This window comes from Dipodomys spectabilis, unplaced genomic scaffold (genome assembly GCF_019054845.1).
Source record: "Dipodomys spectabilis isolate Male_0828 unplaced genomic scaffold, ASM1905484v1 ptg000158l, whole genome shotgun sequence".
NCBI classification, from domain to species: Eukaryota; Metazoa; Chordata; class Mammalia; order Rodentia; family Heteromyidae; genus Dipodomys; species Dipodomys spectabilis.
In genome coordinates this window covers 2,854,811-2,882,659 of record NW_024870835.1, presented here as the reverse complement: position 1 = coordinate 2,882,659, position 27,849 = coordinate 2,854,811, and the positions used below count along the sequence as shown (strand labels likewise).

Below are 27,849 nucleotides of genomic sequence, written 5' to 3'. Positions count from 1 at the left end.
ATATTGGCTTATTTAATTGGTTAACTTCTTCTTTGCTCAGTTTGGGTAACTTGTATTTCTCTAAAAATGCATCCATTTCTGCCAGATTTTCTTCCTTTAGAGAGTATAGCTTTTGAAAGTAGTCTGTTAGAATTGTTTGGATATCTTGGGTACGTGTTGTGATGTTTCCCGTGGCATCCCTAATCCTATTAATATGGGTTTCCTCTCTTCTTTTTTAAATTAATCTTGCCAACAGGCCATCAATTTTGTTTATTTTTTCAAAGAACCAGCTTTTTGTTTGGTTTATTTTGGTTATGGTTTTCTGATTTTCTAATTGGTTAATCTCTGCTCTTAATTTGGTTATCTGGCTTCGTCTAGTAGCTTTAGGTCCCATTTTTTCTTGTTTTTCTAGCTGCTTTAGTTGCAACATGAGATTATTTACTTGGTCTGTCTCCATTCTCTTGATGTGGGCACTGAGGGCAATAAATTTGCCCCTCAGGACTGCTTTTGCTGTGTCCCACAAGTTTCTTTGTGAGGTGTTTTCATTTTCATTGAGTTCTAGGAAATGCTTTATTTCTTCTCTGATCTCTTCTGTTACCCAGGCATTGTTAAGGAGTGTGCTGTTCAATTTCCATGTTTTAGAGAAATTTCTGCGGTATGCTTTGTTATTGAAAGCTAGCTTGATTCCACTGTGGTCAGATAGGATACAGGGGATTATGTCGATCCCTTTGTATTTGCTTAAGTTCCTTGCATGAACTATGATATGGTCTATTTTGGAGAAAGTTCCATGAGCTGCTGAGAAGAATGTGTACTGTGTTGTTTTAGGGTGAAATACTCGGTAGATGTCAGTTAATTCCGCTTGAAGTATGGCCTCACTTAATTCGGTAGCTTCTTTGCCAATCCTCTGGTTGGTAGACCTGTCCTTTGGTGAGAGTGGCGTGTTAAAGTCTCCTAGTATTATCGTATTGGGATCTATTTTATTCTGTAAGTTTGAGAGCATTTGTTTGACATATCGGGTGCACCAATATTTGGGGCATATAAGTTGATGATGGTTATATCCTCCTCTTGGATTGTTCCCTTTATTAATATGTAGTGTCCGTCCTTGTCTTTCTGTACTGGTTTTAATGAAAAGTTTATTTTGTCAGATATCAGGATAGCTACACCTGCTTTCTTACTGGGGGCATTTGATTGGTAGATCCTTTTCCACCCCTTCACTCTGAGTTTGTTTGTATGTTTGGCTGAGAGGTGGGTCTCCTGAAGGCAACAGATGGATGGGTCTTGTTTTCTGATCCAGTCCTCAGTTCGTTTTCTTTTAATTGGCGAATTCAGCCCATTTATATTAAGAGAAAGTATAGAGAGATGCATTGTTGTCCCTGCCATTCCATTTTCCTAAGTTTTTCTTCTTTCCTTTCCTCCTGTGCTTGCTCAGTTAGACTTTGAGTAATGCCTGTTTGGGGCAGGTCACAGTTCCTGGTTGCTTCCTTCAGGTTGTGTCCCCCCTCTTAGAATTCTTTGTAATGCTGGCTTAATGTTTATGTATTCATTTAGTTTTTCTTTGCTATTAAAAGTTTTCAAAAACTGTTGTATTTTAAACAGGATGTGATTTATCTAAATCATTTAGCAAGTAAATACTTTAGATATATTTCACCCTTTACACCCAAACATAATCCCATGATACTTTGCTTACCATTTTCAAAGCAAATATCATTTGTTCTCTACTGAGTCTTTTGAGTTTATCTGAGACTGAATCAATACCAGAAACATCAGGCAGACCTACATTCTAGTATATTGGAAAGCTTTGGTCCCCAATGAGGCTCTCGTGTCTTGTAAATAGGAAGCCAGGGGCTATAAGAATCCATGAAGTTTGCTCTTTGTCCACAAAACTATTTTTAAAATGAGAAATAACTACTAAGTTACATGTAAAAAAGAATTATAGTCGTTTTAATTTAGCAAAAATTTCATTATAATTCTCTCTAGGGATTAACTCATTATTTAGACATGTTTAACCCAGCCAAGTTATTAAGAATGCAATAAATACAGAATTGACACAACCTTACTTTTAAAAATAGAGGACTTTGGTGACCTATTCACATCCAGATTTTTCTGGTAGGGGAGACAGTGCTTATTTGTGAAAGCCCAAGTAGCAGTAGGGACACTTCTGCAATGCAAGGTGTGAGTAGGAGGCCTGTCTCACACCATTGCTGGTAGAGACCAGGCACATGTCACTGCAAAGTACTAGCTATAGCAAGAATTCCCATGGGGGGCACAAAAAGGCTTTTTAATTATTGAACCCACTGAGACTTCATACTAAAATGGATGTGAAGTACACCCCCCAAACTCCTAGACATAAGTCTTATGTTTAAAATATTCTGGAACTCACAGAAACCAACTTTGTAAATCCTGACAATGATACAATAAAAGTCCTGCTTTGCTTATTAAAATAACGTGCAGTCGAGCAATGGTAAGGAATGCCTTTCATTAGCAAGCAGCTGTGAGGGTTATTCCAAGTTGGTATTATGCCAAGCCTTGTGCTGGAAACCTGAAGGCACTGATTTGCTCTTGTAAAACCATGGTAGGTTTTTATTATCTTTGATATGACTATTATAAAAAGCACTAAAAATCCATTTCCATATCAAGATAAAATAATTTGAAAAGAGGTTATGTTTTTGAGTTTCATTCAGAGGAACCGAATGTAAGCATCTATTACTGGTTTCATTGCAAAAAGCAATTTGGCCTTGTTTTAAGAGATTATTTTTGCTTTCTTACCTAACCATATCCAACAGATTCCAAAAGATGAATAAAACACACACCACATATTTCTCTTGAATTTCCTCTTGACTGGTGATCACCCCAAATAGGACAATTATTCTCTCTGTGAGCTAACAAAGAAACAACAAAGTTAAGATAAGCTTTTAGGCCATGTAGGAAATTCTGTAATTAAAAAAAAAAAAGGCAGACCTCTTTTTAACCCAGTCTTTTGCTGGAAATAGGTACATTAAATTGTTAACAATAACTATCTCTCAAGGAACTTGGTTATGAGTGAATTTAATTTCCTTTCTGTTTTTTTTTGTACTTTACAAATTATATAACAAATGATAACATGTTTTATCTAAGTCAGGATATTTCCTTTTTGAAACATACAAATGTTTCTGTTTCTGTTGGCAAGCTTGTATTTGAGTGTTATTGATGTTAGGTATTTAGTGTAACTCAAATGAGAAAAACATGGTGATGATATGTACAGTCACTATAAAATAAATAATAATAAAATCTATAGTAAAATCATGGCTGTCGCTCCAGAAAGGTTATCAGTGATGGGTAAAGTAATTAATAATAATAAATAGTAGAGTATATACTAGGAATGGGAACACAGGTAAAAGAAGAAATGTGTGATGCCTGATGAAAGAATGCAGAGAGATTTATGAAGATAGGCAACACTTCACTTGAATCTTGAAATATGGAATGGGAGTTTGGCAAGTAGACTGGATATCAGAAAGAACATCCCTTTTGCCTGAGCCTGAGCAGAGGCAGATGTCTGAAAATGCAGACCCCTTGAAGTGGAATAAGAGCCACTGAGAGGTTGGAGTGGAGGCTACTGAGAAGCCTGGAAACTGAAGTTGTAGTATTTGGACTGGAATGTAAAGGGTTTTGAAAGACAGGCCAGGAAATTTCAATTTTATCCAATAGGTCATTATAGCTTCCCCCATCCAAGGGAGTAATATGATCTTCATCCTCATAAGCTAGTGGAAAATGAAAAGATTTTAACACATTCTTGGAATATATGCACTATGTTCTAAGTCAATAGCATCTATAAATCATTCATAATTCACATGTTTTTGGCTTAGCTTCAGTTATTAGCATCGTAAAGTACAGTTTCATATAGAAAATAGTCTATAATTTTGTGTATTTAATAGGGTATTTTACTTTGTTCTCAATGATAAAAACTTACTTGAAATTGAAGGTACACACTAGTGGTAAAGAAAAATATAAAGGAATTTCTATGAAGTTTTCAACAGTTTCTTCATTTTTAAAGCTGATTAAGGAGAAAATGCTGGGATAATCTATGACAAAATCCTAGTCTATGTGTGTTGAAAAATCCAAGATTTGCCAACAGTGGACCACATGACTAGAAATGCACGTGTAAAAGCTATATCTGGCATGCTTGTGACTACAGAGGTGAGTCAAAAGGGCCCTTGCATGGCTAAGGGGAATTAAGACATGATTCAAACCTTAGTCAATTTTACAGACGCTATCTACAGAGCTGTTTTTCTTTGGTCAGTTCTTGACAGATCTTAATGATATTTACATAAGGAGTTCTACCAAACAAGCCACAGCAGCTCCATTTCAGGCTTTTTGGTGTTGAATTGGAGACAAGAGTCTCATGGACTTTCCTGCCCAGGCTGGCTTTGAACCACCATCTTCTGATCCCAGCCTTTTGAGTGACTAGGATTACAAGCATCAGCCACTGGTACCTGGCTAAGACAGCTCTTAATAAAATGATTTGTAGGGTCCTTTTCAGACAAATAAGGAATTTGGAAACCAGAGAATTCAACTGGTGTGTCCAAACTATTGGTAGACATGTATCCTAATTCTTGTTTTCTGGAAAACAGGGAGAACATTTAAAGGATACCTTTTAAATGATGAGGACAGAGGGGGAAAAAGCTAATAGAGCATGATGAAGCTCACTCTGATGAAAGTCAGTAACCGAGGGTCTGTGGCATGTTGATGATGGAATCCTAGTTGTACAGAAATTATCAATTGCCATGCCCCAAACAGTACACTTTCTCACATATGTATGAAGGTTCCTACCTATCAAATGTCAACCTTATTGATTAGCTATACAAAAGTTATTTAACTGACTTGACCATTCAGTGGCAATTCAACAAGGAAACAGGTATAGATAGATAAAAGTCAATATCTATTGCTTGCTTTCTGCTGATGTCCAAGCATACACCACTTTATTTCTTCTCCATAATTACCCTGAAGAGAAGGTGCTGTTACTACTTAAGTGCCTTTCACAAAAGCATTCATTTTAGTAAGTAAAAGTGACCTACTTCCATGAATAGAATCAACATTTAAAGCAATGATTCTAAATCCTTTATTCATTAAGACTTTTTCACCTTTGTTACTTTGTGAACTAATCCAAACCTAACATCAAAATGACAGTCTATTTTTTTTTTTTTCTTCTTCTTTTTTTTTTTTTTGGTCGGTCTTGGGTCCTGAACTCTGAGCCTGGGTGCTATCCCTCAGCTCTTCAGCTCAAGACAAGCACTCTACCACTGGAGCCACAGCACCACTTCCAGTTTTCTGGTGGTTTATTGGAGATAAGAGTCTCACAGACTTTCATGCCTAGGCTGGCTTTGAACCACCATCCTCAAATCTCAGCTTCTTGAGTAGCTAGGATTACAGATGTGCGCCACCATACCCAGCTGACAGTCAGTCTATTCTTTAGCAGATCTTCTCTTTAAAAATTAAGACCTTAAAACAAGAGCCTCTCTAAAATTCTAAACACAAAATAAATTTTGATGAAGACTTCTAAATTTTATTTTCACAATAATTTTATCGATCATTTAAAGCTTTACATTTGGAAAAGCTAAGCTGTTTGTCATTTTAACAAATTATATAAGAATATGACTATTACTAGTGAATGGTCTTATAATATTTAGTGTAACAGAATAAATAAATATGGTGATGATATGTACAGTCACTATAAAATAAAAATACTTTTATATTAAATGTAGGAATTCTAAACTCAAGAACTGTATACATCAAATGCAAAAATGGGGGAAAATGTCTAAAAATTTTACCTAGAGTGAACTATATGCACAATTTATTCTCAAGAACCTTCAAAATTTGGAGAATATTACAATTCTACACTAATCATTTTTTTCTCTCAAAGATACAAGTCTATTTTCAACCCAAATTTTAGCAGAAAAATGTATGTGGTTTTATGGAAAATCAGGAGATTTAGTCTAGGAATGAAAATAAGCACTTGCTCCCTAGTGTAAGGCCCCAAGTTCAACCTAAAAACCTAAACCAGAAATAAAATAATGTAAATTAATGTGATGCCTAGCTATTTTCTTAAACTGGTATACAACATACTCCTTTGGGAAGTCCTTCATATTTGTTCCTTTAAGAGTTACTGTGAAATCTTTGCAGTGATTTTTAGTTGGCAGGTATCTGTTTCCCCTCATCAGAATAGGAGGTGATACCGATATTGATAAATAGAAAATGGCTCATGAAATTTATCTTGTAAATGGAATTTTGTGGACACAATTATTTACAGGTAATAATTTTTAGTATTTTGATTTATAGGTTTAAAAATCTTTATAGATGTATAAATTAATACATATGCAGCAGCATTTGTGGTGATACTGAAGGAGGAGGTGGAGTTGAGCCATTTTAATTCAGTTATAAACAGGATCTTTGCATTGGAAGCACTTCTCAAAAGATGGCATAAACTATACTCCAGATGGAGTATTCTAAGAGTTTCCTACAGAGTGTTTCAATCTGATATGGAACAACATTAGTTTTGGCTTCTTTTCTCTCTCCTTGAACTGAAACATCCTAAATATCTTATATGAATTTTTTTGGGGGGTCTGGTCATGGGGCCTGAACTCTGGGCTCTTCAGCTCAAGGCTAGTGCTCTACCACTTGAGCCACAGCGCCACTTCCGGCTTTTTTTCTTTTTTTGCTTATGTGGTGCTGAGGAATCGAACCCAGGGCCTCAGGCATGCAAGGCAAGCACTCTACCACTGAGCCACCTTCTCAGCCCCCTTATATGAATTTTTTAAAAATTTCTTCTGTAGGCTTCTGAACATATGAAGTCTGAACAAAGCTATTCGAAAATCAATATTTCAGAAACAGTAATATTTCCATTTTCTAGGAATTACCATTTTGTAAGAAAACAAATTGATTAAAATAAATGAGTTTCCCCATTTAACATCTTTTATTAAGGTAATAAAAACAAATGATTTGGGTGAAGAGGGTTAAAGAGATACTTAGTTTTGATCTGTTATTTTTAAATACATATATTTTAGATGGTTTTTTTAGCTTCCTCATTTAGAAACTTTACAATACCCAGAGATTATTATATTTATTTACATAATGTAATTAGCATGTATTTACCTCCAGGGATAGAGATCTACAATTACTCATTTGTGTAATAATTTTGTCTTACTCCCATAAGTGTAAAAGAACAATTATCTACTTAATATTAAAGGAGTATTGTTCTATGTTTGCTTGTTTTTTCCTTTATTGTTTAAGCAGTTGTGCCTAATTTTAAAAATTCATGGTATTTTTCTTGGTGTCAAAGTTGTGAATGTAAAACATTTGATAATGCACACAACAATGCACAAATACCTATTTTTACAACTAGTGTTTGCTATATGTGATGTTCATTGCATGTAACTAGCTAATCCATTCTAACTGAAAGTTGGAATTATTTATCTTGTTACTGTGGAAGACTAGTCTCAAAAAAATAGCTTAGCCATCTCTGGTAATATCAAAATAACATTGCAATTGTGTGGACATGATTTTGGCCTCCTGAAAGCATTTGGACACTATCCATTTTTCAAGATACAGCTTGCAGTCAGCTGTGATTATGGTGTAAGTAACTCAGCTGCTCTTCTAGCTATATTTCTTCATTTCAAAATGGGGAAACTGAAAAACCAAAATGATTACACAATCTGAAAGTTTTGTTTCATTATTTTAAAGCAGAGGCCCCAGTGTCACCTCAAAGACAAGGAATTCTAATTGTCCACAGAATTCAAAGGAAGGAGACAGAAAATGAAACTTTAGACATGATATGTTTTGAAAGATTTTGCAACACCATTTCTATTTAGAGAACCATAAATGATAATAAATAAAAGCAATATAAGAAAGATAAAAAACCTGAAGTAAAGGAGATTAATGAGGAAGCAAAAAAATACATTAAAAACTAATAACATATCAGCCCTAAATTAGAATGGAAATTGTCCTCTCTAATGTCATGATCTCTCTTGGTATCCCTATGAAAGACTGAAGATTTAAAAATTATCTGTGCTCCACTAACTGTAGTAGTCTTTGAATAAAAATTGTCAATATATATTCACAATATTTTTTTCAAATCAGGATGGGTTATTTAACTTCAAGCACATTTCCATAAGTCATAGAAATTTAAGCAAATACTCTATCCTGAATCTCCAAGTACTGAGGTGTGTGTTTCATAATGATTTCTATTAAGCAAACCAAGGTAATTTTGTAAACCATAAAATATGTCTATACTTTCTAAGGATATTCCAAGTACTCATTAGTTTTCTTCCAAATTTAGACTATTCTTACTGGGTACATTTTAACAATATATATGATTAAACTAGCAATAACTAAACTATGCAATGATTAATACCACTTTTAATTCTGAAAATTCCCTCATCATGAAACTAGTATTAACTAATTTATACCTCCCTCAAAAAAGTCCTTAAAATATACCAAAAGAAAACATGAGTTAAATTTTGGATGGTTATCATACTCCAAGTGAAATAATTCCATTTGATAGAATATAACTTACTTTCAACCTGGCTTGTTAATTCTGTTTTCTGAGATTAGCATTATGGGATGGTGATATTATATATATAAAGTTAATTAAATAGGCAGGAAGAGAAGTTTATTTCAGTTGCTGTCCATGCATGGTGGGGACGATGGCTGAAGGGGCAGCCAATGTCCCTCCTGGGTTTAAGTAGGGCAGGGGCGGAGAGAAGATGCAGCCAGATGTGGGAAAGGTGTGGGTGGCCATACTAGATGCTGATGTGGCCTCAGAGCCTGGGATCCTCCCAAAGTCCTATGGGAGGCTTGAGGTGGGGGTGGGAGGTCCAGGATATGACCTCACAGCAAGGGAGGTAATTGCCTCCAGGTGTGGCGGTTACCTAGGCAACCGAGGTACTGGGGGAAACTTAACCAAGAGGAAGAGGGGAAGCTATCTGCATGGGGCCTGCACTTCCAGAGTGGACCTTACAATATGCATTTTGGTTGTTTCAAAGTACAATCATCCTTTTAAATCAGAAATACTAATAAATCTCATTCTCAAATTATATGCTGCTTCTAGGAAAGCCCTATAACTCCTTTTATTCTATTTTTTTTTAAGGAAAATTCCACCTGGGCCTTAGCTAAATAACTACTACAATACTACTATATTATACTTTATTGACCTGATCTTTAGTTTACACTTGATAGTTCAATATCTTCATCCTAACAGAAGGTCCCCAATCGCACAGTTGAGATTTCAACACGGAAACTTCAGTTCCTACAAAGGAAATAGACATAAAAACCTCTACAGACTATTCTACCAAATAGCTGTAAAATATACATTCTTCTTGGTAGCCCATACAAAGTAGATATTGGATATAAAGCAAGCTTTAACAAATATTAATATATAGAATAATATGTATATTACCAGCCAACAAATAAAACTAGAAAAAAATCACAGCTAATATTCAAAAAACATGAATCTAGGAAAATGCTTGATAAGTTTCCAATGAAATAAGGCATTTCTATAATCAAATGAAAATGAAAACCTAATGTACCAGAAGTTTTGAAGTGTAGCAAAGGCAGTAATATAAGCATGGTTATATTTATGAACACATACTAATCACAGAGATCCAAATCAATAAGCCAAAGATGTACCTTGAGCTCTTATTAGAACAAGCCAAAGCCTAACTTCATATGCAAAAAAATAGTAAAGTTCAGAGAATAACTCAATGGAGCCGAGACTATAAAAAAAAAACAAAGAATCTAACTTGGTTCGTTAAAAAAATAAATAAGATTGATAAATATTTAGCCACACTAAGCAAAAAAAGGAGGGAAAAGTTAATTAGAGGTAGAAAGGAGGATTTTAGAACAAATACCAATGAAATTCCGAGTATCATTTGCCACTACTTTGAAAACTTACATTTGAAAAAACTGAAAAGTCTAGATGAATAAATTTCTAGACACATATGACTGACCTAAATTGACTTGAGAGGATATAAACTACTTACAATTATAAAGAGGTACGAGACTGCAGCAATAACAATGAGTTTCCCTACAAACAGAAGTCTATTAATTCATAGCTTTTCTGTCAAAATCTACAAGATCTCTAAAAGAAGACATAAGATCAACACTCTCAAACTAGTCCACATAAATAGAAAAGGAAGGAATTCTACCAAACTTACTGTATAAACCAAGTAAGGACACTACAATGAGAGAAAATTATACACCAGTTTTCTTGATGAATATCATTGCAAAAAATTCTCAAATTAATACAACAACATATAAACAAGATCACACACCATGATTTAATTGGTTTCATTCTAGGGATAAAATGATGGTTCCACATTCACAACTATAAACAGAAGAAAAAAAGAACAAAAATCAAATGATCTTCTCAGTAGAGGCAAAATAAAATCCTTGGACAAAATATAACATACCTTTATAATAAAGCCTCTGAAGAAAATGGGAATGAAAGAAATATATTTCAGTAAAATAAAGGTGATACATGACAAAATGATCATTATATAATATACATGCACACAATGGGATAATCATCTATAAAGAAGAATGAAATGTCATTTGCAAAAATAAATGGATAGAATTGGAAATCACCATATTAAATAAGATGAGCAAAGTTCAGAAAGGAAAATATCACATTTTCACTCATCTGCAGAACCTACACATAATATATATACATATATATGTGTGTGTGTACATATATAACATGATTACAAAAATGCTCTGGAGGAGCAATCAGAGGATGAAAAGAGCCGGAAAGGAGAAAGTAACACAGTGAAACTTTTGAAAAACTGTTCAAAAGATGGGGGAAAGAGCCAGTGATTTAAAAATTAACACCGGTGAAATTGAATGAAGTACATTGTAAGCAAGTTGGTAATAGCACAATGAAAACATTTTGTACAATTATTTTTAGTGGAAATAATATCCCATAACTATTTTTAGTATTTATAATGCTGAAGTTTTACTGGGTTCCTTAGGATTTACTGCTCTTTGCATATTTTAAACTTTCTTGATTTTTCTTCTGCTGGTCCTGGGGCTTGAACTCAGGACCTGGACTTTGTCCCCGAGGTTAGTGCTCTACCACTTGAGCCACAGCACCACTTCCAGTTTTTTTCTGAGTAGTTTATCAGAGATAAGAGTCTTAGGGCTGGGAAGGTGGCTCAGTGGTAGAGCGCTTGCCTTGCATGCCTGAGGCCCTGGGTTCGATTCCTCAGCACCACATAAGCAAAAAGAAAAAAGCCGGAAGTGGTGCTGTGGCTCAAGTGGTAGAGCGCTAGCCTTGAGCTGAAGAGCTGAGGGACAGCGCCCAGGCACAGAGTTCAGGCCCCACGACCGGACCCCCCCCCCCAAAAAAAAAGAGTCTTACAGACTTTCCTACTGGGGTGGCTTTGAACTGTGATCCTCAGATCTTATCCTCCTGAGTAGCTACAATTATACATGTGGTGCCACCGGTGCCCAGCTCCTTTCCTGGTATTTTAAGCAAATTTTATTAGAAGTATCTATGCTAATACTCATTAGACAAAAATGTCTGTTGTATGTTTACATTCTATGTTTGATGTAAGCGCTCAAAAAATGTAATTTAATAATTTTATGATGCAGATTTGTCAAATTTATCTACTTTTTTATTTATTTTAGAGATAGCTAAAGTTTTGATCATGAGATATTTATTTATTCCTAATCCTGGAGATTTTAAACACGGGTTCAGGTAATTCTCTAATCCTTTTTTTCCCTTAATAAGAATGCCATTTAATACTTTTTCTTGTCTTAAGAAACTGTGTTCTCTATTGAGTCTCTGCAACTTTCAATCTTCTTGCAATCTGCCTTTTAAAAAAAGAATGCTGTCTCCAAACACTGGTGGCTGATGCCTATAAATCCTAGCTATTCAGGAGGCTGAAATCTGAAAATCATGGTTTGAAGTCAGCCCAGGCAGAAAAGTCCACTAGATTCTAATATCCAACTAACCACCAAAAAGGCAGAAGTGAAGCTATGACTCAAATGGTAGCAGTCCAGTCTTAAGCAAAATAGCTGAGGGACAGTACCCAGGCCCCAAGTTCAAGTTCCAGGACCTGAGCATATGCACGCAAATTCACACACACCCACATACCCACACCCCCACACCCACATGCGTATGTGCACATGCAAACACTGGCATGGTAGAGGCAACAAATAACAAGTAACAGCAGTGCTGAATAACATCAGTGGGTACATGTACTATATTCCTACTGAATCCAAGAATTCATCCAACCCATGTCCTCAGCTACTCCATAGGGCATATGGTATTTCCATATTGCATTAGATAACCAGTTTCTGAATGATTAGTCACCTTGCTTCAACTCATTCAGAAAGTATAGGTAAAACTGGAAATTGAGTCTGGTTGTATGTGACCCCAATTTTATGCTTAGATACTACACTAGATAACTATAAATGATCTCTCCCTTTTAGTTTAATTCAGCCAAAGAGGTAGAATGGACAAGAAATGGCTGAGGCGTATTCTATGCTCTAGATGAAGAAAAAAGCAACTTTGGGGGATTCATTTTTTTTAATCATCTACCTTTTGCCAAATATGGTATGATGTATGTTCTGTCCTTTTTCTAGCAATTGCCCTCTGGTTATGGAGGTCTATATTCCACAGAGGTCAGTACAAGAGCCAAGAATCAAACTCTAGTCTGAATGGTTTCAATCTAATGTCTTTCTAGAGTCTTATAATCCCTGATGACAAATTGAAGGTAGCAAGTGGAATGAAATCTCCTTCTGCAATAGGATAAATGCAGTGCATAGATCATTAAACACCGCTGCCTCAGATATTTCCAGTTGGCGCTTCTTATTGCAATGTCATAGAATCAAGTAATCCTTCCATGGAATGTATTTTAATGCCATGAAATCAAGAAAATCTGTAAGTTAAGACATATAATTATAATATTATAGCATAATGATAATTTGACCAAAACCTACCTGCAGAAACCTTGGGAGTAGATGGTCTGATTCAATGCCAACATATATGTGCAGCAACTCCAAGACAGAAATGGATTGGCAAATTCTCATGACAAGTCCAATAGCATAAAAAGTGTCAACCATTGAATCTATGAACATAGATGTAAAAAGTGAAAGCTAGATCACATCACAAATCTAGGCAATTACTAAATTATTAAGAATGCAACAGAATGTACAAAAGCATTTTCTACTGTAGTACAATTTAATTGGTTTTCTTCCAAAAGGAAGTAAAAATTTACATAGGTTTTGCAGCCTAAATGTATTTAAGTATGTATTCCCAATATATAGTATTATAATGCATTTCTCATATTAAAGCAATCAGGCAGAATGTAAACCATTTGAAGTGGTCATTTGAATAGGTCAGAGGTGAGATTGAAGAAGCCACTCTGTGCACAACTTTTCCATTGACAAGAAAATGACAAAGAAGAGGAAAAAATATGATTTCATAGAAGTGTTATGGAAATGGCATTACTAATAGCATGATATCCAGTACTAAGAGTACCTACTCCTTGGTTCTTATGTATATGTGGCTAGTGCTCTTTGGATTTATGTTAAACACTAAACTTGGGCCTTTCAGCAGGACTTTTGGAATTTGTTGTACAAAACATGCAACTGAAATACTGCCCTTAGAAGTACACTAAAATCCAAGGAAAAAAAATACTCCTCTAAGACGGTAAGTTTGTTACTTTCATGTTGAAATAAAATTCTACCATGTTTAGAAACTTCTAGGAATGGTTTTGCTGTCTTCACAGCCTTGCTATCGTCCTATGACAATAAATGGTCAAGCACAAGGCTTCCTTCTCAGCAGTTCTATAAGACTGATATTGTTTCCACTGCGCTTCTCAGGGCTGATTCCTGACAAGAGACACAGTGCATGCTCTCCATCTATGCCCTGCATCTGCTATTGCAGAGCGCCATCAGTTACTCAGCACTGACGGAGCACAAGTGTCACAGTGCAGGGGTGTAGATTGCTACTGAACTACCTACTAAGTCATGTACTGACTTAAAGTATGCTGAATCTTACTTAGGTATGCTCCGTTTCCCTTTTCCATATGAATCCATATGGAAAGGAAAGGCAACATCAGACAGTTCTTGACTTGGGATGCATTGTAAATGATTCGCAACATGCCCACCCTGCCTCAGCTAATTTCCAAAGCCTAGAAATAGTGACTTTCATTTCCCCCTAAATCTGCAAAGAACTTTTCCTGTTGCCTCTGTTTTCCTCTGTTAGAAATTTCTCAAGCTCATAGTTGAAATTCAAGCCTTAGGTTATATCTTTGAGGTTACTAACAAATGCAAGAGTGTCTCTGTAAATTTGGAGCAAGAAAGACAAGTCTAAAATAATTTCTGACACCTCCAAAGCAGATTAATTTCCTTATGACACAGAAGTTTGAACTGATGAGAATAGCGTGGTTTTTTTTTTTCTAGGTTTGTTTTTAGCTGAAAACAGCAGTTGCTCAAATTGTTGAGCCACCCAATAGTTGTAAACTGTGATGACACTTAACTCATGTGGGGGTAGAACAAGAAGAGAATGTTGTTTTGACAGTCATTTAGTGATTCATGCTTTAAAATTTGAAACAGCATTTTTACTTTACAGGAAAGCTAATGACCGAAGCCATCCATGCCAACTTCACGTACCTAATTAATCATCTACAAAGTGTATCATGTATACATTGCTTTGTAAGGGCATCGAACAGAATCTGGGGGCTTGTAAAGTTTGTCACTCACTTACTAGTAGGCTGCAGTTACCCTAAATGTGGAGAATAAAACCCCCTGGAACCCTGGAAGAGGGTTCTGCGCGCACACACACACACACACACACACACACACACACACACACACACACACACACACACACACACTGTAATGCAGGAAATTACAGATATCCTCAAAATGCAGCATGTTTGCAAGGGGTTTGTGCAGGACCAAAAAGGGATAGGGAAATGGCCAACCTCATAGACACATTTTATGTTTTCAGAACAAACTGTTTGCTCAGGGAAAAGCCCCATCTTTTCCCCTTATCCTACTTTCTACCCCCCTTATCCTACCTTCTCCCCCATCCATAAAAGTGTTGGCTTTGCAATAAAAGAGAACTCTGGCAGCTAAGAAGCATTGTGAATATTCAGGAAACTTTATAAAAACTTAAAATTAATAGAAGCAAGCCTAGAGGAAATCAAGGATTAAAAACTGAAAATCAAAGCTTATTTTGGAGTTTTACCTTTTCCAAATGAAAAGAATCTGACTGTCATATTTGTCAATATCCATGAGTGCCCACAGAACTGGATTAAGTAATAGATGAAGAGATAAGCACTCTTCCTATACCTGGAAATACAAAAAAATGTCATTAAGTACTTCTTTCATAATTATCCTTTCACTGTTGTCCATATGTCCTTCATTGTACTGGCCGACATGAGCAAGCAAAAGTAAATGATTCTGTACCGTCTTTTATTTGGTTTTCCCCAAAACAGATTTTGAAGCAACAGGTAGCACACACTACCTGCTAAAGTGAATATGCTGTTTGCATAAAATCAAATACAGTTCTTTCTTTAATGTCCATTTTCATCTTTAATAAAACTCTAAGCCAGGTGCCAGCACTTCACACTTTTAATCCTAGCTACTCAACAGGCTGAGATCTGAAAATCGTGGTTCAAAGTCAGGCAGGGCAGCAAAGTGTGGACAACTCTTATCTTCAATTAACCATCAAAAAAAAAAAAAGATGGAAGTAGAGCTGTGTACCAGGTGGTAGAGCACTAGCGCTGACAATAAAAGCTCAGAAACAGTGCCCAGGCCAATACCCACAGGGAAGGAGTGGAGGGCAAGGGGGGAGGGGGGCGTGGGGAGGGCGGGGAACCTTGCTCATCTAACTGAAAAGATAGTTTTGATTATTTTGTAGGTGAAACAGGGATTCAAAGGGATTGGTGTACTTAATATGTGTTCCAGTAACTCAGCCTGCTGCGTGTAAAGGCTGAGAGAGAAGTGGTTGATACTTATGAGTGAAGGCATGACAGCCATGATCCCAAATAGTGCATAACGCAGTGCGTGGCCACACTGGCATTCTGTGATGGGGTTACTCGCTCTCACATTTTGCAAGGGAAGCCCAGTGCCTGTCCTTAGATGCACATAGAAAGCAGTCGAGTCGCCCAGCTCCCCGCCCCCTCTAAAACGGGAAGTCAAGCTGAGTGTTAAAGATGGGCTGCGGAGTGAGTATGCTTGGGGAGATGACGCAGACAAGAGTGACAGCTGCGGTGTTTTGGAGAAATTCAGAAAAAGCGTTGTGTAAAGTGCTCCCCGGAGCTTCCACAGGATGGCAGGTTGGCCCTGTGGGTGTAAAGAATCTTCTCCTCCCAGTGGGTGATGTGACACGGGGTGGGGGAGCTCTGCTGTGGAGCAGACGCCACCGGGGTGGGTAGGCAGAAGGCTTCTTAGGGTCACCCAACAGATACCATGAACTGCTCGCGGGTCAGCGAGAGGAGATAGTCCCTCCACGTCGTGGGACTCTCCAGGCTCGGCGGCGCACGCAGGCGTGCGCAGGCGCTCGCGTGTGCACAGTGCTGGGGCGGCGGGGAGCGCTCGGGTCCCCGCGCGAGCCCCTCGCGCCCAGGCAGGAGGGACCGGCAGAGCGCGCGCACGCGGGGAAGAAGCGGCCGACCAGCCGCCGGCACTTCCCACTTCCTCATCCCCAAAATAGTTGGGGTGGGGGTGGGGGGACGGCCGGAGGGGCGAACAGGAACTTTCTTCCTCGGGTTACAGACAAAAGCAGAGAACTGCGCGAACTGCGCACCTGTTAGAAGCTCTAGGGCGTGCAGGGCTGGACGGCGCGCCCCCCCCCTCCACCCCCGGGGTGCCTGCTTGTTATTTGGGGATCCCCGACTTCCCCCTCCTCCCCGAAGGCTCAGCTCCCGCCCCCTTCCGCTCGGGCCTCAGAGGAACGAGCGCCCTACCTGGGCTGCAGCCAGGCGGGCAGCACCGAGGGTCCCATGGGCCGCGGGGACCTCCGGCGCCTCCGGGCCGCCGCGGGGCTGGGCAGGTGGGCGGGGCGGCTCTGGGGCCCAGGGCGGAAGGGCGGGGCCTTTCCCCGCTCAGCTAGTTCCAAAAAGAACCCAACAAAACCAAACAGCCACACAAAGTAAAAGCCCCAGATTCTGCCTTGGGCGAGAGAGGAGAGCCCAGTTCTTGCTGCACCGCCCTAGAAGAGCTGGCCCGCGCGCCAAGTGTGCGCTACCAGCCCCGACCCAACACGTCTGCAAGCTGGCTACCGGCTCCTAGTATTTGAGTTGAGACACACACACACACCCCCTCCCCAGCTCCGGGATCCCCACAGATATTAACACGCCCGGGTGACTTCTCCAGTGGAAGCCCAGTTTCCAGCGGGGTGGGGGTCCTCGGATCGGCCGGTGAGCACTTCTCTTATAACCAGAACCTGTAAGAGAGATTCATAAGAGAAGTTGGTGTCATCGAAAAAGGCGAGTGGGGGTGGGCTTGATGCCTCCAGGAATGCATCTCTAGTCGCCGCTCCTTACTCACCCCCCCACCCCCATCCTTTCCCAATAATCCTGAGGCTTCTCCCGACCCCCACCCATCACCAGGTAGGTACTCAAAGAATACACCTCCCACGGTGCGCTGAAATCAGAGCAGCTGTGCTTACTGCCTGTAATCTACCTACTCAGGAAGCTTGAGACCTGAGGATCCTGGTTCCAAGCCAGTTGGGTCAGAAAAAGCATGTGAGACTCGTATACCCCCCAGATAACCACCAAAAAGCCAGAAGTAGGCTTTGTAGCTAGCCTTGGGCAAGAAAGCTAAGGGAAGCACCCAGGCCCTGAATTCAAGCTCCCAGTAGTGGTACACACACACACACACACACACACACACACAAACCAGGAGCATCTTCCAGCTATTCCTATAAGGTAGACTGGTGGGAAAGAAAGAAAAGCCAAGAAGGTGCTTTCACACGGGTGGAAGAAGGAACACCCAGCTACTACAGTAGAAAGGTAATCCCCCCTATAGTAAGGAAAGGGAAGTTGTGGCTTTAAAATGTTGTCACTCTCTCGTAGCTGATTGAATGTGAAGGTCAGCATTTTTCTATTAGGCCACAGCTTCCTTCTTGATCATCCAGGGTGACTGTTCGCTTCTCCCCTCTGCATTTCTTCACACTTCTGTCTTCGTATTTTCTGTCCTCCGGCCATGACAGTCACCCGCCCCTTCTAAAACTCTCTCTAGAAGCTCTCTTTTGGTCTCTCCTCTCCCCTTTCACCACAGCTGAAGAACATCTTCAAATCCCTACTACAAATGGCTTTCTCACTTAAGCCATGTGCTCAGCACTGTTTATTTTTTTCCCCACCTACAGCCAGTCTCAGACCACAATCCTCGTCCCTAAGACTCCCACAGGAGTGTGCCACCACAACTGCCCTGTTGGTTGAGAGGAAGTCCTGCTACCTTTCCTCCTTAGTCTTCCTTCAAATGTGATCTTCTAATTTCTGCCTCCAGTGTAACTGGAATTACAAACATGTACCACCATGCTTAGATGGAAAGTGAAATTCTTTCTTTCCTGTAGCAGGAACCTAATCACCAATAATAGCAGGCTAGCCTCCTCTGATCCGATGCCCTACCTCCAGGCTACCCCCCTTCCACCCAGATTACAGCAGATATGTTAAAGGTTGCAGCAAGTATTGCTTAAAACACAATTCTCACCAAGCCTTTCTCTCAGATAAAGTTCTTTGCTGACCCTCTGCGACATCTCATTTTTGCTTTCTTTACTGTCATGTACTGACATCTCTTCCTGTCCTCTCCCTCCATTCAAATTAGAACTACCTGCTTTTCTGTAACTCTACCAGGCATTCTCTGGCCATGTGCCTCTGTGAAATCTTCTCCCAGCCCAGTAGTTACCTGCCCAAGCTCTAGTCATTCTTTAAAGGATTTGCTGAGTTTCCCTGTGGAAAACACACAGGGTTACTGTACATCTGGCCTCAGAACATCATTTTTTAAGGTACTGCCTCCTCAACTAGATTACATATTCCAAGAAAGCTCTAGCTCAGACTAACAGTGAGGATTTTACTTGTTTTACTCGTGTAAAACATAATTTCTTGGGCCAAAATTACAGTTGTTGGAAAGATTAAGAAGTTACGCAGGTGAAAATGGCCTGTGACACTAGCAGTGTTTGTCTATTTAAGTGCTGAGTGAATGCATGAGAGTAGGTCTGTCCTTCTCCACATTTTAACCCAAATAAAAAACATTCAGTGATGGTTACATTGCTGAAATATGTAGAGTGAATTTTGAATTATCCCTGCACATAGAATGAGTTAGAGGCCAATGTAGTTCAAATAACTCTGAATTAATATAGTCTTGCCTTTAGGAGGCATTTTTGCAATTATTTAAATATTTCAGGGTTTTTTCCCTTGGATAAATGCTTGATTTTTTGTTTTCATCCCAAACAACATCAATTAGAAATGTTGAAATATGCTTAACGGTAGTAACAGACTGGCTTAAGACTTTAAAAATTATATGACAAAAATAAAATTTAAAAAGTACATAAAATTTTAAAAATGAAAATTGTATGAAAAAGTGTTAGAGAATGCTACTATGTTTACAAATATCTTCAGAGGAATTAGACCTGATGATTAAAAATCTGGACTTCAGACAATAATTATCCAGTCATCTGTCTGTCCCTTCTTTGTCTGTTATTTTTCTATATGTTTTCCCCTCTCACTCTCTGGATGCTTCCATTTTTTTGCATGTGACTACTTCAGTGTGTTTGCACAGAGAACACAAACTCTAGGAAAGTACTCCATTACTCATTTTCTCTTTCATCAGCTATAAATTTCTAAGGAACAGTGATTTCTGATTCCTATTGGATGATTGTTAAATCCAGATTTCTTATTTACTTCTACCACCTGGAGTGATTCACTTCTTTCCTTACTCCAATACTATATAGCATAGATAGAAAATTTCCCAGGTTTCTAGATTGATACAATATCTTAGAAACTCTGTGGTCCAACAGCTTATTTTTTAGTAACAAGTGAGTTGAAAGGTTGAGATCTCATTCCATTGTACTGTGCAGAATTTCCTGTCAGCTTATTCTGGTAGCCATTTACTGTAATTTGGCCTGTATCTACTCTTTGTATCTATTATTGCTTCTTTCCAGCTGATACAAACATTATTTTTACATTTCTTCAGACTGTTGACTTGTCTTTACTATTCCATTCAGAAAACCAAATGCTATTAACATCCTTGTTGTATATCATTCCTTACTCTAAACCTTGTTCTATTCCAAGGAAGTGTTTTCAAATGACTGGGCAAGGGCCATCATATTCATTGTCCATGACTTGGTGATTTTCCTCATCCATTTCATTCTATTATATTATATATTATATATATTTCATTCTATTATATTAGAATTATCACAATTTTCCATTATTAATCTAGCTTAATCCTCAGAGTGACTGCATGTGATATGAACTATTCTTACTCTTAATTTTATGCATGAGGAAACAAATCAAAACAGTTTAATATTTTGACCAAGATCACACAACTAACAAAGTTGAAACTAAGATGAGAACCTTTGTCTGTCTTTAGATATTGGTTTCTTGACCAGTCAGCTTGCTACATATGATTGTTCAATTCTGTTTCTCAGTACTGATTTTATTTTTGCTATATACAATGCAGTCAAATTTAACAGTCAATTTTAACAGTATATGTTAAACTTAAAACTATGATTTCCAGAAAGTATGGGAGAAAAATCTTTGTGATCTTCAGTTAGGTAATTTGTAGATACCTTCTTAGATATCTAATCACGTTTCCTGTAGTTACTGCTGATCTTCAAAAGACACTTGGCAACAGATGAAAAGATAGCCTACAAGCTGTGAGGAAATACTAGTATTAATAAACTTTGTTGAATTAACAACTCCTTGTACAACTACTTAAAGATAATAAAAATATTTTTTAAAAACTCATAGTGAATAAAGAACTTGTAGGTAAATACATTTTTAAAACAAAGGTCAATAATAAGACCAACACTCAAAAGCTTAGCAAAACCTTTAAACATATGCTTCACCAAAAAAGATAGATGGAAAGAATATATATTTATTAATGATCTATCTTTGTCAACCATATGTTGTTATTTATTAGGGAAATACAAACAAAACACAATGAGATGCCATTACACACTTGTGGGGGTATTACATACTTATGAGGGTGGTTAAAATAAAAAAAAAAACAGAACTATCTTTTCACCTCAAATGTTGACAAAGAAGTGTTATAGCTTTCACACATTTTATTTATAATCGCCTAAATCTGGAAACCAAATTTCCATCAATAGTTGGCTAGGAAAACAAATAGTGATATGGCTATACATGGAATATTACTCAGCAATAGAAAGAAAATGAATTACTCATACAAGCAATAACAGGGGTGGAACTCAAAGTAATTTTGCTGAATGTTAGAATATAGATTAAAAAGGGTACATAGTTCATGAGTCCACTTATTTAAAATTCTAGGAAATGGAAACTAGTCTACAGTGACAGAAAGTGAATCAGTGGTCTGAGAAAGGCTAGAGGAAAGAAGGAACAGGAGGAGCAGAATGCAGAAAGGATCTTATCCAATCCCCTCAATTGACCAAACAGCCAGCTTTAGAACACCAAGAGATGAAAAGGAATTTGAGGAGTAACTCTTCGTTCTCATTCACAGAAATTCATCATTCATGGAAGAAACCTTTCTGGTCATATTTTTTGGGGTGACCAGCATTTCCAAACATACTAAATTTCCTAAGTATATAATATGAGCTACGGGGAGGGGTGAGGGGGGAAATAGGGAAGAGGAGAAGTGTAGGGAGGGCAGGGATGGTAGGGGAAACACAAAGGAGGAGGCAACAATGCTTGATAAGAAATGTACTCATTACCTTGCTCATGTAATTGTCACCCCTCTGTACGGTATTTTCACAATAAAAAACTTATTAAAAAATATGAGATACATTCTTCAGCTATTTAAAGATCCAGTGAAAAGATCCAGTGAAAAATAACTTTTGAACAAATTAATTGCTTATACTGTTACTAGCTTTATCTGATTACAATGTTTCCCTTCACGATTCTGGGCATATCTTACATCAAAAAATCTTCCACTCTTATAGTCTGACTCATTTTAAAGGCTATCTTCCTTTAGAATGCAAAACAAAACACAAAAACCTCAACAACAAAGAAGAACTTATAGGTAAATATACCACAAATATACCACTAGACTGCCTTAAGAATGATCTGAACTTTCTTCAATGAATATAAAAGTTGTCTTCTTCTGAAAGTACATGTATTTGCAACTCAAGTTCACCACTTAGAAAGTAAATGTTATCTTCCTAATTAGGATGTGAAGTTGGTTTCTATTGGTGATTCTTCTAAGCCATTTATTAAGTGAATTACTCATGACCTACAGTAACTACAATGGGAGACTGGAGACACAAAGCTCTCAGAAGGAGAAGATGAGGTTGTTAACATAAGTTAACATGACACAAACTATATGGTATTGACATAAAAAGATGCAACTATGAATGGAACATAATAGAGAGCCCAGAAATTAGTCCATGTTCATATAGTCAACTGATGATATATATATATATATATATACACAGATATATATATATATATATATATATATAATTGTTATTGTAGAAGTGATATTCAAAGGGGTTACATGAGTCATGAAATGAGTACAATTCTTTTTGAACCATGTCTTCCCTCCCTTTACTCTCTCCCAGTTTTTCCCTCCTGTCCCCACCCACAAGATGTGCATTTCATTTTCCACATAGTGTCTAGTGAGTGCCCCTGTTGTATTTATTCACCCTGTATTCTACCTTTTCTATGGCCCCCCTTGCCCTCCAAAGACAAATAAACTAACAAACAGCAGTACAAGACAACAAAAACAGCAACAACAAGAAATATTTCTTGTTTCCTTTTCTTGGACCAACTGATATTTTATAAAGCTCTCCAGAACAAACAGGGGAGAAAGGACTGTCTCATCAATAAATGGTGCTGGCAAATTGGATATATAGATATGTATGTATGTGTGTGTGTGTTTATAATGCAAACCACATAAGTATGTATATACATAAATGAACATGCATGTATATAAATTATCCACATATACAAATGTATGCATACACATATGTATACCACTATGTACTCAATATGATGTAAAAACAAACAATAAAAAATTAAAGTATAGGGTTTTCAAAACAAGAACTTGACATTTACAAGTGAACTTTTGCTATATTTTGCTTATGACCACCTTGTATATGTGCATTATTCTCTTTCTATCATTCTTCTTCCCTATTTATCTTCATTTGATCATTGGGAAGTCTTCCTTTATGTACGGAACAAAAACCAGATTTACTCTCTGAATTGCAGTCATTTAGAATATCACAATGCATACTCAAACTGGGTTTTTGTTTTATATCTAGAATCATTACTCCAATGTTACAGGCTATAAGCTTTGAGATGAATGACATACTCCTGTCAATTTTCCAAGAAGAGTGTAGGATACTTTAAACTCCTTTACTTACCTTTCTATGCAATGCATCAAAGCAGCCTTTGTCACTGGCCAAGCAAGGTGTTAAGTGCAGGCGTTTCAAGGGTGCGTAGGAGCCCTGTGATTGCTACAAAATGGAAATCAGAATGCCTTGTTGTGTCTATTACATAACACAATATGGACCTACTGTTCTCTTTGTATACAGATCATAGCTTTTGCAAAGCCTCATAGAACTTAGGGCTGCTTATGAATGACATAAATCTGGATGTTTCACCGACTCCTCAATGTTTCATCTCTTTATTTCTTTTGCTGTTACAATTTTTCCTCCATATGATTAGATTTGCTTTAAATGTTGTATACTATGGGACCCATGACAGATAGGAGCCTAAATTTTCTTGAAAATTTACAATATTATGTGAAATGGCTCCAGATTGTTGTGCTGCTCTTGGGATAAGAATTTGCTCCTTTGTACCAGAGAGGAGGCTTGGGAACTTTGTTATAAATCTGGCTCACTGTTGAAACCGCCACAAATTATGTACTCAAGTGTGGCCAATTTGCCTCATCTATAAAATAAGGTAAATAAACTATCTTACATTTATCAGAATTCTGGTTAATATAAGATCAAATAGCAGCATGAATAATTATAATAATGATGATATCAAGCACAGTAAAGACTGATGATTGCCTGTGAGAATCTCAAATGCCCGGTGTGAATTAACTCATTCATTCTTCCAGCAAAGCTGCAATGGGAAGGTGGTTTACTATTATCTCCATTTTACAGATGACAGAACCGGAACCATGTGGTGTTAATATCGCTAGAAAACTCCAGACTGACTCAAATGATTCAACAGTGTCTTTACACACATAATTATTTTTCAAATGCTGAATTTTAAAATTGTTTCAGAACTGTAGAAGGTGGTATTTACAAAACAAACAGAATTTTGGCTAGCTTCACACTAATCTAAATTTCCAGACTGTGTTCCAGAGGGTATGTTTTCCCCTCCAACTTAATTTAATTACAACTGAAGCTGTTCAGATAGCCATCTATCACTATTACATTTTCCATGGCAGCTGACAGCCAGAGGAGAAAATCTTCTTATTAAAGCCATTGAATCGGTTGCCCTGAAGGCATGTTAAGCTGCAACTAACAGCCCTTTTCTCTTAACTGTGCCTCTTGCTCCAGCTGTTGCCTTGTCTCCCTCTCCTTCCATTTGCAATCAAGCTTGGCATGTTTTGCAGACTTCATCTTCCAAGCTTTCCTGCCAGTTGCTAACCACTTCCTGATTCTTTAAGCCCATCGCTGCCCTCTGCTTCTTTCTTCTGTCCATCTCCCTCTTGGATTCTGATTCTTATTTAAAACTTTATCCTTACCACAGTCTATACTATCCTGTGTGCATATCTGCCTCCTCATCACTTCTGGAACTTTCTGAGCATAGGAATCTTTGCATTCTCCCCTGAGCTGGAATGGTGCCAGGTGAGGTAGCTTCCTGACATTACTGAGAATGTCAGCTGTTAATTCATAAAGATTCCTTGGGGATGGTAAATAATCTTATTACAGAAATATCATGGGTATTACTACCAAGGGAAGTTTTCCTTACTCTTGGAACACTATGCATGTTTGAAGACCCAAGGAAAGAACAGCGTGGAGCATGAGGGATGAAAATTTCCTGAGAAATGGAGACAAGATATTATCTTTAAATTTTTAAAATTATTTTAAGTTGTTGTACAAAGGAAGTGCCATATAATAAAGCAGTTAATGAATACAACATATCTTGATCAGTGTTACCTCCTTCAACATTCTCCTCCCCGCTTCCGCTCACCCCATCCATTTCTTTTCTTAATTTTGTGGTACATACAATGAATTTTTGAGTGATTTCACTCTCCTCACCCCCCCACTTCATCGTCTACTCTTCTCCCCTTAAATACTATCTTGAGCAGGAATGTACAAAGGATGCTAGAGATTGCACAGGAGAAGAACATATCCTCATCTCAATTCTGCTCTTCCTGAACTGAAGGTTTTTCCCTTTTCTTTTTTCTCCCAGAACAAATGTGTTCAATTTTTTCCCCTCAAATATATTCCCATAAGAAATTCATTAGCTTTCTTCAATACCCAACTTGTAAAAGACCTCTGCCTTTGATGATTTGCAAGCTAACATAGAAATACGTGTGATTTCATCAAGGCACATATAAGTTATACACACGTACTGGAAGGCTGGCCTGCAGGGCTATGTAGGCTCAGCTCAGTGAGGTGTACCTCGAAATGGGCCGGGTAAAGGTTTGACAGTGCTGGTGGACCTGCCACTTATGTATATAGCAGAAAATATATACAATACATGCGATGAATGTATACAATACTGACCTTCAGCTGTTGCAGGACTTGAGGTTTCAAGCCTCCCAGATGTCAGAGAGTGCATCATAAACAAGATAGTCATGATGAGTAATGAACTAAAAAGTCTTTAAAATGATACTAAACCAGAGGAATGATGTATTGCCAATTGTTCAGCATCTCTTCGAAAATAACATGAACGGATTATCAAGTTGGAGTTATTACCTAAGAGAGACCTTGATTAGGGGCTCATCCCAGTAGACACTTTTATCTATTAAGTAATGATTCTAGTTCCACAGCACTATGGTAGGGCAGAAGTTACATTGTTTACTGTCTATTTTAGTCTGGGCACTCCTGAAAAAAAAAATGGATTGATAGCACATATAGTCAAGTGTTGCATAATATTGTTTTGACCAATGCCAAGCCACAAATAAGATGCTGTCCTCATAAGACTATAATCACCTAGTCACATTGGAGCTATGAAGTTTGCAAAAACAATTGAAATCTCCTAATAATTTTTTTCCAAGCACACCCTGTTGCTAAATGGCTTATGACTAACAGAGAGATATATGAGAATTTATCAGGAGAATTGGCTTACTTGATTTTAGGGACTGAGAAATTCCATAGGCCATTTACAAGCGTGAGAACCAAGAAATTCAGTTGTATGCTTAATGCAAGTCTGAAGCTTCCTAACTAAAAATAATAACAACAGCAAAAACCCATGGTGGAGCTCAGTCCTTTTTGACACACACACACACACACACACACACACACAAAACAGAGTGCTGGGGGTGGAGTCAAGCTAAGAGCATGCTGGTATAAATGTAGGAGTTAAAAGACAGAGAATCTGAATTCTTTGGTGTTCTGATATCCAATGTAGAAGGGAAAGATATTTGAGTTCAGAAAGGAGAGCAATAATTTTCCTTTCCTCTGCCTTTTTTGTTCAATCTGGATTTTTAGCTGATAAGATGATGTTTCCTTACTTTACAACTCATGTACCCATCTCCTTCAGCAAGATTCCCTATGAACACACACGAGACAATCTAATCCTTGAGGTCAATGCAAAAATCACCTGTTTCCCTTTCAGCAGAAGCACTATATGTTCAGTGTCTATTGAAGCACTGAGAAGCACTAATGCATTACTAGCCTTCTGTGTGTCTCTTCAGCAATAGCTCAAAATTAACCATCCCTCTGTGCAAATATGTGTTTTACATGCATGTGAATGTGTGTGCACATGTACACATAGACACAGTTCAGTTCCTGACATATTACTATAGCTGAAATTCAATAAATTATTAAACTATACAATTTATGAGTATGGTGCTAGCACACTTTTGCTGCAATCCATAGAAACTAATGTGTAATAGATAGCATCTCAACCTGGGTCATTTCGGTTGGAATGAAGATCACCTTTCTTAAAATAAATTAGCAGTTTGTTTATTAAATGAATATTCTGTGGTTTGTTAGATTTGGGCATAACTCAAGAAATTTAAGTAGGAAATAATGCCATGGTAGTTTCTTAAATTGGCTTTAAATGTATTTTGGGTAGGTTTAGTATTCCCATCACATTTAACATTTTATTAAGTATTACACTATATGGCATTTAATGTTCCTGATGAGTAAGCAAGGTAGCTGCTACTAGTCTAGCTTCAAACAGAAAGTAAGCCTCTGTGGGATTGACAATCCAATCGCAAGCATATGGCTTTCCACACCTGGCATTTAGTATGAGCCAAACTTTCTAACCTAAGTCACACAGCCATTCCTTCTCACCCTGCCTTTCCTTGTTGTAGTTCTCTGTCTCTGGGTTCAAAGCTTAGAAACATAAGTGTGTTTAGGCACATGCCTCTAGATTTTAATTAGCTCTCTTAGGAATAAAAATACCTTGTTAAAAGCTGTACATTCTTTGTTATTCAATATCCAAAGGTAAATTTCTCACACTTGCTACGGATGCATTTCTACTTAGGTGAAAATTTCTACTGTATATTTCCTGAGTTATTAAGAGTAGATTCAAAAATACCTCCTGAAAT

The 27,849-nt window shown here is 37.7% G+C and overlaps 1 protein-coding gene across 2 annotated transcripts in view; it reads right to left on the bottom strand.

The window, feature by feature from the left end:
* Hacd4 (3-hydroxyacyl-CoA dehydratase 4) overlaps positions 1-17,018 on the bottom strand; it is a 31,638-nt gene extending 14,620 nt beyond the window's left edge. For both annotated transcript variants that reach the window (XM_042692897.1, XM_042692899.1), the window contains exons 1-4: positions 16,932-17,018; positions 15,209-15,312; positions 12,952-13,079; positions 2,746-2,858 (exon numbers count right to left, since the gene is read on the bottom strand). In XM_042692897.1, the coding sequence (XP_042548831.1) occupies positions 2,746-2,858; positions 12,952-13,079; positions 15,209-15,312; positions 16,932-16,969 (383 nt within the window). In that variant the 5' untranslated portion in view covers positions 16,970-17,018. The remainder of the gene's footprint in view (positions 1-2,745; positions 2,859-12,951; positions 13,080-15,208; positions 15,313-16,931) is intronic.
* Between the last annotated feature and the right edge of the window lie 10,831 nt (positions 17,019-27,849).